This window comes from Priapulus caudatus, unplaced genomic scaffold (assembly GCF_000485595.1).
Source record: "Priapulus caudatus unplaced genomic scaffold, Priapulus_caudatus-5.0.1 Scaffold317, whole genome shotgun sequence".
NCBI classification, from domain to species: domain Eukaryota; kingdom Metazoa; phylum Priapulida; class Priapulimorpha; order Priapulimorphida; family Priapulidae; genus Priapulus; species Priapulus caudatus.
In genome coordinates this window covers 111,255-124,210 of record NW_014577378.1, presented here as the reverse complement: position 1 = coordinate 124,210, position 12,956 = coordinate 111,255, and the positions used below count along the sequence as shown (strand labels likewise).

The 12,956-nt window shown below is 46.8% G+C and overlaps 1 protein-coding gene across 1 annotated transcript in view; it reads right to left on the bottom strand.

Moving 5' to 3' along the window:
• Nucleotides 1-8,845: 8,845 nt before the first annotated feature.
• Nucleotides 8,846-12,956, bottom strand: part of LOC106808947 (solute carrier family 12 member 2-like) — a 23,872-nt gene continuing 19,761 nt past the window's right edge. Inside the window, exons 19-25 of the mRNA XM_014811870.1 lie at nucleotides 12,146-12,281; nucleotides 11,606-11,761; nucleotides 11,025-11,234; nucleotides 10,360-10,471; nucleotides 9,978-10,064; nucleotides 9,507-9,689; nucleotides 8,846-9,106 (exon numbers count right to left, since the gene is read on the bottom strand). Coding sequence (XP_014667356.1) covers nucleotides 8,971-9,106; nucleotides 9,507-9,689; nucleotides 9,978-10,064; nucleotides 10,360-10,471; nucleotides 11,025-11,234; nucleotides 11,606-11,761; nucleotides 12,146-12,281 — 1,020 coding nt within the window. The 3' untranslated portion in view covers nucleotides 8,846-8,970. The remainder of the gene's footprint in view (nucleotides 9,107-9,506; nucleotides 9,690-9,977; nucleotides 10,065-10,359; nucleotides 10,472-11,024; nucleotides 11,235-11,605; nucleotides 11,762-12,145; nucleotides 12,282-12,956) is intronic.

Sequence of the window (12,956 nt, the reverse complement as noted above, 5' to 3'; positions counted from 1 at the left end):
TGATGGATGGATGAATGGATGGATGGATGGATGGATGGATGGATGGATGGATGGATGGATGGATGGATGGATGGATGGATGGATGGACGGATGGATGGATGGATGGATGGATGGACGGATGGATGGATGGATGGATGGACGGATGGATGGATAAATGGATGGGTGCATGCATGCCGACAAATGTCTCGCGCCGTCTTGTTTTCCGCGCATGCGAGATACCCTCCCCCCACACACACACAGTACACGCAACGCCGTTGCCAATATTATATGACGTTGATATGTGCGCTGATACTTAATTCCTAACGGCTACCGTTCTATGAGCTATGGATGAAGCCAGGAGTAGTGCAACAACCACTCGCTATCAACCATTAGGGAGCGATGCAGCGCTGTAAGCGCTCCTAGCGGCGAGGCCCAGTCGCGCATATTTGTGCTCGAGACGGTACATTTCTCGCCTCTAATCAGTACTAACTTTGGGAAGCAATCGGTGTATTGGAGCGTTGAAATGTTCATCAATGACTGTCTTGCGTCTTTTCACTACGTTTTCTAGTATCGAATCCTAGCCGAGAGGAGACTATTGCCCTGAGCCCCCTCCCCACTCGCCATCCATCCACAACAGCCACGAGCGGCTATCACATAATTATTAACTAAGAACAGTCTATCTGTATGATTTAATCCTCCAGCGCTAACAGAGATGATGCTTACGAGCAGACATCACCGCCAGGGCTGACTGGTGGACCTCGCACCCACAAGGTTGTCAGCGGGGGATTGGAATGTCGTCTGCTGCGGAATTAGAAGTCGTAACACGTGTCGAATAATCTAGGACTGAGGCTGGGCTAGAAATAGAGGCTGGGCTAGAACTGGGCTAGAACTGGGGACTGGGACTTGGCTAGAGCTGGGGCTAGACTAGAACTAGGACTGGACTGTAACTGAAGCTGGGCTATAACTGGGGACTGGGATTGGGATAGAACTGGAGGTGGGCTTGAACTGGGGGCTGAGACTGGGATAGAACTGGGAGCTGAGACTGGGATAGAACTGTGGCTGGGCTAGCACTGTGGCTGGGCCAGGAGTGAGTGGGAGCTAAGATATGACGGTGTGGTTGGCTAGCACATTGGCTGGGCTAGGAGTGCGGTGGGTGGCTAAGCTAGAACCGGGTGCTTGGCTAGCACAGTGGCTGGGCTAGGAGTAGGGTGGGGGCTAGTTAGGCCATGGGGCTGGTTTAAGACAGGATCTTTGTTAGGATTGGGGCCTAGGCTAAGACTGGATGTTAGGATTGGGGCCGGCCAGCAGAACTGGGGAGCTGAGCTAGGTCTTGGTGGGTAGGACTGTATGGGGCTGGGCTCGGACTGGGTGGCTAGGATCTCGCTGAGGCTGGGCTCGGACTATGGGGATGCTGGCCCAATACGTATCTGTAGCGTGAGGTGGTACGTGTGCAGAAGTATAAGGAAGGTGTGGGAGTGAATCATGCGTTACGGGCAAATATCGAAAACCGAATATCAGCGTCGGTGCAAGCCGCCATGTCTCGGTCTTTATTTCATTCACCTATAGATGCTTTACGTGTTTTTCCGTCGCGTGTGGGAGCGAATTTCTGACCAGGGACCATTTCTCGCGAGGACAGTTTCGGCGTCATTGACGATTTCCGGAAGCTGCGTCGTTGGCGGTGACAGGAAGTTACGACGACGACGATGACAAAAGCGGCGACGTTGACGATGTCGGAAGCTTTAGCGTCATTGACAATAATGACAACGATGTAATGCTAACGATGACGACAGTGTCGGCGTTATTGCCCTTGCCGGGAAGCGACGACGTTAACGACGATAGAACCATCAGCGTCCTTGACGATGACGAAACCGTCGGTGACGATGACGATGACGATGACGACACCGACGGTGACGTTGACGATGACGGGAAGCGTCGTCGCCGTCGGTCGGGATGCTGGGCGACGCAGGGTACGCGGAAACTGGATGTGCGGCGGCGGCGGACGCAGGCGCGGCGCGCACACACCTCTCCTTCACGGCAGCTAGCCATCCGTAACGCCGGCAGGCAATCGGCTGGTTTTCTCTCGGTTCTCGCGCCCTGTCCGGTCCAGGCGTGGCGCTCGCTCGAGCTCTCTCACTGCCACCGCGAGCCTTCGACACTCCGCACACCGTCTCTCGCCTCTCTCCCTCCCCCGTACACACGCGTAGAGGAAGGAAGAAATCACGGAGGAAAGGAAGGCGATCGACAGCGAGGGAGGAAGGCCACGCGAGGTTCTCCCAGCGTCGCTTTACGGCGGGCAAGACAGATACGGCGCTGCGTTTCCGCTCAACACGCGTGGAAAGTCGGACAGGCAACACAAGTCGAGCGGAATGCATGCTGGAGCGTCGTCGGCGAGGAAGAGATGGACCGAAAGGAGATTCTACTCGCTATAGTTTTCCCCTTGTCGGTGAAGTCACGCAGCCGTCGTCTGCGTCGGTGGGAAACAGGTGACGTCGGACGGCAGCAGGGAGCGGCGCTCAGGTAAACTGCCACGCCCAGTTGTCGACATGTGTGCCACGTACGTCAGAAGACACGCAGAGAATGAGAGTGTGACTCACCGAGAGGGAAAGAGCACGCGAGAGCGAGCAAAAGAGGGAGAGAGAATGCGAAAGAGAGAGAGGGAGAGCAAGAGAAAAATAGAGAGCGAAAGCGCGAGCGTGAGAGAGTGAGAGCGTGATCTAGCGAGGTTGGGGGGGGGAGCGGAGAGGGAGAGCGACCCAGCAAGCATGTGAGCGAGAAAGATAGCTAGAGAGAGAGAGCCGAAGAGAAGAAATGGATAAGAGACGCAAAATAGAGAAAATAGAAGACAAATTGCACGCGTATATATGAACAGCACGTGAGTAACAGCGTATAGCAATGCTAGTGTATGCCGAGCAAGTGCCACGCCCTCTTTCCGAACCATCGCTACGCAGACGCCACCACCGCCCGCGTGTCTAGACACACGTGGTAATAGAAAAATATCTCTCAAGTTTGCTAGAGCAGTCGGCCTATCTAGCGGGGCACGCTATAGCGATGGGTAAGTGTAAACTAGTTAGTAGACAGCGCCGGTAGCATCGGCCACGCCCCACGGCCGTCAGTGCGCATGCGCACCACGCGATCCCGTTTAGCGGTGTTAGCGGATAGCTACAGATGCCTCTCCCTCCTCCTTATATCCCTGACCGCACCTCTATACCTGCAGCTAACCTGTACGCTCAGTGCGCGGCTGATGACGACGATATGGTTGTACGCGCAGCGGCGCTGTAGCACGTAGAGATGGGTACAGCGAGATGCCGCCTCGTAGTGTCCTTGGCATACACACACACACACACACACACACACACACACACACACACACACACACACACACACACACACACACACACACACACACACTACTACTACACACACACACACACACACACACACACACACACACACGACACACACACACACATACAGCCGGATTGCTGACGTCTTACAGTAAAAACCCGCGTATAAAGAACATAGATTTTTCCAAGTTAGCCTCACTATGTTCTTATATTAAATGTGCTTACTGAAAATTAGGCTTCAAAAGTTCTAAATAGGTTCTTAATTGTTTCTACTTTTAATATGTACTAAGCTGAAACCCGCGCTACGCGCGGCTTAGTCACTGTGATGCATGTGTTACCAGTAACAGTAGTGTTATGTGTAAGGTGTTATATGGAGGTTTAGTTGTTGCACATTTTTTTTTTATGGTTGAGATAATATTATATGATATATATAATATTAATAAATTATATAATATTATATTATTAATAGATATGATTGTTATTGTTGAGCATTGCAGTGCATTGGCAATTGGCATTGTTATTCGCATCGATATTGTTGAGCTCGTCTTTTTTATTTACCTGTGTTTCTTTTTAAGTCTCATCTGCATGGAAAATAAGACCTACTTTAAACTTAGCCTAAAACAGGTTCTTATGTAAAGGGGTCTAAATGGGAATTTAGCCTAACATGTTCTAAAATCTATGTCTTATACGCGCGGTTTTTACTGTAATTGTGTCGCTGGAACTTTAACTACGTCTCTCTCTCTCTCTCTCTCTCTCTCTCGCTTTCTCTTTTTAATCTGTTAATCTCTCAATTAATAGTGAAAAGTCGACATAGTTATAACATTATATGAAGTTATAAATAATTAAAAGTCGCTTATATATATATATATATATATATATATATATATATATATATATATATATATATATATATATGTTATCTAGGTCTAGTTTTGGGCGTGCGTGAGGCGGCGGCGTGTCGCACACTCACAAAGTAGTGAGACGGTATTTAAATACATATATATAAAGTTCGAATTTTGAATTCATATCACAATTTATTACACCCGTCTCTTGCCTGTCTCGCTTTCCGTCGCTGTCTGGTTCAGCCGCTATGTCAGTTATGTTTTGCATGTCTTTAGGAGCCAGCACAGACTTTCTCGACGTCGAGTCGCGTCTGCTAGATGACGTCATCTAGCAGAATTCGTTCCAGAAAGATCCTCGTCAATGGAAGGTGGGTGGACGGACATTCATTTTTTCTACACGCTCGCCTACCTACATCTCCACCGCCTTCTACATCCCACACACATTTCTACATGGCAATCAAAACGTTGGAGGGCACCGCCGAAGCTGCGCTGGTAGGGAATAACTGAAGAGAAGGTAAAAGGGGGCGAGCGTGCGACTGCTAGCGATAAATGGATGCCTATCTACGCGGGTCATCCGTCATGATCCCACCACGCTATACGCGTGGCGCCACCCGGTGGACCACGAGACAGGCTCCGGTGTTCTCTTTGGTTACTCTAGCTGTATGAGTGTATCCGAATGTCATAAAGCTAGGTTACCAAAGCTGAGAGCGGTTTGCCGATGCTGCAGTGGATGGATATCGACGCTGAGTCACCTGGCGGGCACTCTCGTAACTATCGGCACACATTAGCTGCCCTGATAAGGTAAAAACTCACCAGGGACCAGTTTGTCAAAACCATCATCGGTAGTTATAACGTCAACATCGAGCTTCTGCTGTCATTTAAAGTTTTTTTTGTTACGAATTGAAACGCCGTCAAAATACCGTTCGAAGTATTTTTACGTTGTATATAAATATTTATTCGAAAGTCATGTTTACAAATGCGAACGGTGCCTAAATACATCTGCATGTTAAATGCGTGACGAAAATAAACACGATTTTGTTTTTAAAAAATTGTAAAAGAAATATCATCGGATAATTCGTTTATGATAATGGTATTTTCTGAAGTACGGTAAAAATAAGTGTGAACATGCACCCATTGTACACTACACGAAAACGATAACTAGATAGGAACATTTCATATTGCGCGTAAAGCTAGACATGAAAGTTTCCCCACAACTTTGAAACACCAAAACAGTGCGCCCGTACACGATCCACTGATAAGCAGCCATTACAGAAATCGTAATTCCAATGAACAACAACGTCAACGACCGCAGTAGAGAGAACATGCATTTAGGATATCACGTAATTCCAGAAAATAAACCCCCGTCGTATATGTGCTTTATGGAAACGAGCAACAATAGAGAACAGTAACCGATGTAGGAAACAAGAACGAGCAATAATATCATGTAGTAGTGAATAAAACACGCGCTTCTCAATCATTCCTGAAAAAGAGATCATGATAATCACGGATATTTTATTGATCTATTCTCGTCAATGGTCAATGTCAACTATTAACACATTACAATGTCAACCACCGACACACCGAAGTGTCAACCACCGACACACCGAAGTGTCAACCACCGACACATTGAAGTGTCAATTACTGACACTGACAAATATCAACCATCGACACATTGCAATAACCATTGACACACGGGAGTATTAAACTAAGCATTAACGCCCGGAATGTTAACCACTGAGATAGCATTTCAGTCCTCACCTCCAACATTCGTTCTGCACTTGCTCAAAATAAAACTCCATCCAGCACCGTTTGAAACACAGTAGACTCGAACCCTTGACCATGACTAGGCTTAAAGCTAACATAAAAGACGCATGATTTTAACACGATACGGTATCGAACTGTGAACACGACGATTAATCACATGTTACACGCGGAGAACATAATATATAATCCGTAAAAATGGCCCTGGTCATGTTGGCCACACCTATATTACACGTTTTATTAACGACAAATCGCGGGCTGAACCAAATCATCGTCAGCCATGCGACTGTCCACCATACAAATCCAATCTGCTCGCCGCGCTATATACCCTCACACTTCACCTGCTTGACTAACTAATTATTATACAATATTAATCACGTCGTTTAAAGTTCGCAAGCGTTTGACATGAATCACAGTTTTCTATGCACCATTTTTTATTAAGCAAACACAGATACAGTAAAGTGAGCTAAAAGAACGTTCGTATATTTTGAAAACAACGCGAGCGCTTTTATGCAAGCACCGGCATAGATTATATATATATTATATAAACATGGAGCAATTGACAGGCTAGTGAAAGCACGATACCCTACAATACCTAACTCTACCAGTGAGGGTGAGCAAGTGTGCTTCTACGGCAGGGTGATACAGAGTTGAAGCAATCGGACGGGAACGACGGTGAGGAACGCAGACCGAGGCACGGCGGAGCGGGGTGAGGCGAGTGGGGTTAGGCGGAGGGTGGGTACTTTACCGTGAGTAATTTAAGTTTCTGAATCGAACCCCTGCTGCTATCTACATGCAAGGAACAAACGTGCATTTCGTACTCTTCAAAGCACCTCCACCACGCATCACTATGTGTGTGTGGGGGAGAAGGATGCACACGCACACGCACACGCACGTCCATACGTACACACAAACGCACGCACGCACGTACGCACGCACACACACCCCCTCTCTCTCTCTCCTTCTCTATTTCTTCCCCCACTCCCTCTCTCCCCTTTCTTTCTCTCCCACTCCCTCTCTGCTCACACGCTCTTCTCTCTCCCTTTCTCTCTTTTTCCTTCTCTCGCTCCCCTTTTCTGGTACTCGGGGTCATGAGTGAGATGTTGTGTAGACCAGACGGGCGGATGACAAGGCAGAGGCGGGCGATGCTATCTTCAGCCAGTCCAGATTAGCTACCGACGGGAGCGTTTGTGCAAACACCAGCACAGCACTGCATGCGCAGAACAGAAGCAAGACACGGGCTGCTCGTCTCTCAGCGTGCCACCGCCTTCTCTCTTTGGTGAGAATGTTTATCTAACCATCCCGCCTCGCCACCACTAGGCCAGGCAAGAGTCAGGTGCACAGCGTATTGTAGTGTGGATTCACTCCACTAGCCGTAGCAGAGTTAAGTCTGGCAGCGCTATTAGTGACTGCAACTTCTCTAATGCCCGGCGCACACACGTGAGTTATTTTACTCAAGTAAAATGATGCATGAGTCATTTTACTCACGTGTGCGGCGGATTTTCGTTGAGTAATTAGACGCATGCGTCATTTTACTTGAGTAAAATAACTGACGTGTGCGCCGGGCTTAAGCGGTGCACTCGACTCTGAACTGACCTAGTGATGGTGAGACGGGATGATTAGCTAAACATTACTACTATAAATGGTAACGTTATTCGATATAATAACATGATTACTATACATATATACTTTTGGTAGATTTACTCCACCTGCTATGACAAGATCATAGTTTAGTCTGAAAGTACTATCAGTGAGTGAAGTGAACATCTACTCGTGTTGGATTGACTCCCACTTACTATGACCAGATTACGATGGTTAGTCTCACAGCACAGCGAGTGGACTGAATCCTCGCTCACAAATAAGCATTCACGTAGATTCCAATATGTTATAAAAAAGGATATGCTACGTGACACACTGAGCGAGATACACTGTAATATTTATGCGCGCGATCAACTTATAAATCGCTAGCGATTTCAGACAAAGATCGCTCAAGAGATTCTTCATAAGGACAGCCATAGTCAAAGAAAGTCATCATGCTTATATGCAACCCTGGTTATAGTAAATGGTTCGTAGATGAAACCTAGGTAAAATGAAACGATTCTTATAAATAAATGGTAAACCATGCTTAGAAGCAACTTTAGTGAAACGAAATAATTTCGAGAGACCTCAATGAAATAAAAACTATTCATAGATGTAACCCTGTTGAAATTCAACAACTTTCAAACCTATCAAACAGAAGAAGCACTGCTCACAGATGCAGCCCTGCTCGCAGATGCAGCCCTGCTCGCAGATGCAGCCCTGCTCGCAGATGCAGCCTTGCTCGCAGATGCAGCCCTGCTCGGAGATGCAGCCCGCTGCAGCAGATGCAGCCTTGCTCACAGATGCAGCCCTGGCTCACAGATGCAGCCCTGCTCACAGATGCAGCCCTGCTTGCAGATGCCAGCCGCTACTCACAGAAAAAACAAAAATTGCAGCGCTTGCTCACAGATGGAGCGCTGGCTCACAGATGAAAGCCTGCTGCAGCAGAATGCAGCCCGCTCACAGATGCGCAGCCTTTGCTCAACAGATGCAGCCCTGCTCACAGATGCAGCCCTGCTCACAGATGGAGCGCGTGGCTCACAGAATGGCAGCCTGCTCGCAGATGGCAGCCTTGGCTCACAGATGGCAGCGCATGCTCAGCAGATGGCAGCCCTGCCTCACAGAATGCAGCCCTTGCTCACAGAAATGCCAGCCCCTGCTCACAGATGCAAGCCCTGCTCAACAGATGGAGCGGCTGCTGCACAGAATGGCAGGCCCTGCTCACAGATGGAGGGCCCTGCTCACAGATGGAGCCGCATGCTCACAGATGGAGGCCCTGCTCACAGATGGGGCGCCTGCTCCAACAGATGCCAGCCCTGCTCACAGAGGAGCCCTGCTCACAGATGCAGCGCCCTGCTCCAACAGATGAGCCCCGCTCACACATGCAGCCCTGCTCGCAGATAAAACTCTGTTCACAGATTAACCTGTGCTCATATATGAAGCCCTGCTGATAGATGAAGCCTTGCCTAGGAGTAGAAAGTGAGAACGCTGGTCTGGTTGCCTCTCAGCAGCAGCACTGGGGGCATGCCGCGCGTCAGGGTCTCCAGCCAGGCCATGTAGAGGTAGGGTGAACAGATTACCTTCCGTGGGATCGGCAGCGTGCTGAAACAAGACAGTAGTAATGCACGATATAGTGTAATATAGTGTAAGTATATTTTATTAGTAAATAAGCACAACAGCTATGTCCACAGGTATAATTAACATTCATGCTTAATATATAGATATCATAATTATTTATATAAAAATATATATATAATATATATATTAAATTATATTAAATATAAAGAAACCTAAAACGGATGCATATACCTACTACAATTCACTAAACCTTTGACCCTCCGATCCTAATCAGAATTCACACTTGATAAACTACAACATGAACTACATACACGTAAAAACACAACAAAGTATAAGAAGCGACGTGCTACCAACCCCCCCCCCCTCCACTGGCGGCCGGCCGGAGGAGGGAGGAGTCTCAGACGGAGACCAACTAGACACTCACATGACGACGAGGCTGGCATCTTGTGAGTGCTCATGCAGCAGCTCCCGCAGACGCACGTGCCGCACCGTGCGAGCCTTCAGCGCCAGCAGCTCCGAGTCCGTGATGCCGGACGACGTCTTCGCCGCCCCCGTCCCACCCGCACGCACGCGCCACGGCTCGATCAGCTCTTGGAACTCTGTGACGCTGCGAAACGACATGGCAAGGGGGTTTCACACTTTGCATTTGACGAGAGAGAGAGAGAGAGAGAGAGATAAATAAATTGTGTGAGAGAGGGAGGGAGAGAGGGGGAGAGAAGAAGGAGGAGGGGGAGGAATGGGGAGTGGGGAAGAAGGGGAGGGAGGGAGAGAGGGAGGGAGGGAGGAAGGGAGAGAAAGAGAGAGAGCGAGAGAGAAAGTGAGAGAGAGAAAAAGAAAGAGAGAGAAAGAGAAAGAGAGAAATAGTAAACTTGTTCAATGATGATTCCCTTGTTACCTTTCTGCACTGGGAGCTTCCGTGTGGCTATCAACGACTGTCATCTGAGAGTAGTCAATGCGGAACTTGCTTAGTAGAGCGGCCATACTGAAACAAGAGGCGACCATTAATTTAATAAGAGTCATGACACGGTATTTCACCACCAGCTTGTCATTACAGCTTGCACACTATAGTTATTGCAATATACGAAACATAAAAAATATTGAAGCAAATCCAAATCTGCAAGTATGAATATACATAAAGGAGAAGTATGAAAGACCCAATTTAACTGTGATCACCGCTCATTATAATTCGATAATTCCAATGTTTGTTTCCTGCAAATTAGCTCTACAATCCTCCCTGTGCCTCCCCCCCCTTGCTGAGAGATCAAACAATCACCTACTTGCGTTGCTCTTTATCCAAATCCTCCTTTCCCTTGAGGAAGAAGACACGGAGCTTGCAGCCTTGCCACAGCGATGACTGGCTGATGAGGAAGGGAATCAGCAAGGTGAGACCTGAAGACAGAAGCAAGCAGAAATTAGCTAGATCCTTGCTGCATTACTATGATGGTACCAACACAGGTGAACACAGGTATGATAATGAACAAGTATATAGGTAAAGTTATGATGATAAGAATATAGGTAAGGTAATGATCCACAAGAATACAGGTAAGGTGTTGATAACAACACAGGTTAAAACAGGTGAGATAACCAAACAGGTGAATAGCGTCGCAGTAACGATGCAAATGAATACAGACAAGGTATTACACAAGTGAATACAAGTAAGGTAACGACACAAGTGAATACAAGTAAGGTAACGAAACAGGTAAATACAGGTGAGCTAACGACACAAGTGAACGTAGGTGCAGTAATGATACAAATAACTACAGGCAAGGTAACGACACAAAGAAATACAGGCACAGTAACGACACACGTGAACGTAGGTGCAGTAATGATACGAGTGAACTCCCAAGAATGAAGGTGAAGTAACATCGCAGCACAACACAGGTATTACAGCAGCAGCGGAGAATACAGAGATGAATCGGAGTGTGAGGTAGTAGCGACACACCTCCGTCGTCTGCCAGCCACCAGACGTCGATGAATCCCTTCTTTTGCTTCCGGTGGAACTGGTTGCTGGAGCGCAGCTTCGCGCGATTGATGGGCAGCCTCCCGACGACGCGCACGCGTGTGGTTGCCGTGCCAACGGCTCCGTCTATGATCGCCTGCTGTGGCTGCACGAGCGGGGCGGGGCGCCGGTCCACCAAGCTCTTCACCTCGGCTGTAACCACGACAACACTACATCATGTAGAACATCACTAGGAGAAGCTAACACAAGTCACGTGAAAATTATCGTGATGTCTCACCTAGGTTGTTCTCAATTGGACTGCTCTTAGCTGCGAGTTGTTCCGACCTTAATTGTTCTCACCTCGATCATTCTTAGCTAAGATATCGTCAACTAAATTGTTCTCATCTAGGATGCTCTCACCCACAGTTGTTCACAGCTACAATGTTCTCACTTGATTTGTTCTCGCATGAATTGTTCTAAGCTGAGATATCCTCACTAGTTGTTCTCCACTGGTTCGTTTGCACCCCAGTTGTTCACAGCTACATTGCTTTCACCTCAGTTGTTCTCACCTGAGTTGTTCTTACCTGAGTTCTCAGAAGGCAGGTCCTCACACGAGTGGAATATTTCCTCTGTGTTGAAGCATGTCTCCTGTTCATCACAGCTGCTCTCCTCGTCCTCCTCATCCTCATCATCCGTATCCTCCACAACACACTCGTACTCGTTCTCCAGTTTCTGTAACACTATGCAGCAAATAGATACCTTTACTTCATTATCATTACAGAAGGCGAATGCACAATTAACAAATCCACAGTTGGCAAGCCCCACAGCTAACAACAACACAGTCGGTCAACCCCAAGTTAAATAAAACCCACAGTTCGCAAACCCGCAACTAACAATAGCACAGTCCGTAAACTCCCAGTTGAAAACCCCACAGTTGGCAAACCCACAACTAACAACAACACAGTCGGTAAACCCCCAGTTAAATAAAAACCCCAACTAACAACAGCACAGTTGGTAAACCCCCTAGTCGACAACAGACGCGCCTAGTGTCAGTAACCCTCACGAACTATGTCGTACATGGCCACGCCGTCCCACGCCATGCTGAAACGAGTGGTTGTGCGTACCTGGTACTGATGCGGAGGCTGGGAGCTCGAGCATGTCGGAGCAGTCGAGGCCCCCCTGCACGCAGAGAATGCCGACAGATAGATTCAGGTCAAACGCATCGCTGAAACAAGACGGACGTTCATCTAGTCTCACATACTGTATCGCTAATAGTACCATCGATCATTACTAAAGCATTTATTAGCTAATAATTAATTAAAAGTTGAGTAATAATAATGGTAGTTAGCTTTGCAATCATGCCAGTTTATATTTCGTAGTAATGACAATGATGATCATGATGACAATAGTGACAGCAACAGGAATGGTAATAATAATATCAGTATTACTAATAACACTGACAAAAATATATAACATATTATAGTTATAAAGTATATGACATTATAATAAACAAAATTAAAACTAGAGCACTCGGAGAGCACAAACCTCCGCCAAGGCAGCTGAATTCTCTCACTGTAAAAATTTTTATTTATTAATTAATTAATTAAGTGAAAATTTCAATTAATTAATTAATTACATAATTAATTGGATCGGGATCACCACCAAAATGTAATAAATTCTAAGTTACCCCATTTCTGACCTATCCTGAAAATTTTATTAATTAATTAATTAGTTAATTAATTGGATCCGGATCACCACCAAAATGTAATCAATTGTAAGTTACCCCATTTCTGACCTATCCTGAAAATTTTATTAATTAATTAATTAATTGGATCGGGATCACCAACAAAATGTAATAAATTGTAAGTTACACCATTTCTGACCTATCCTGAAAATTTTATTAATTAAATAATTAGTCAATTAATTAATTGGTTC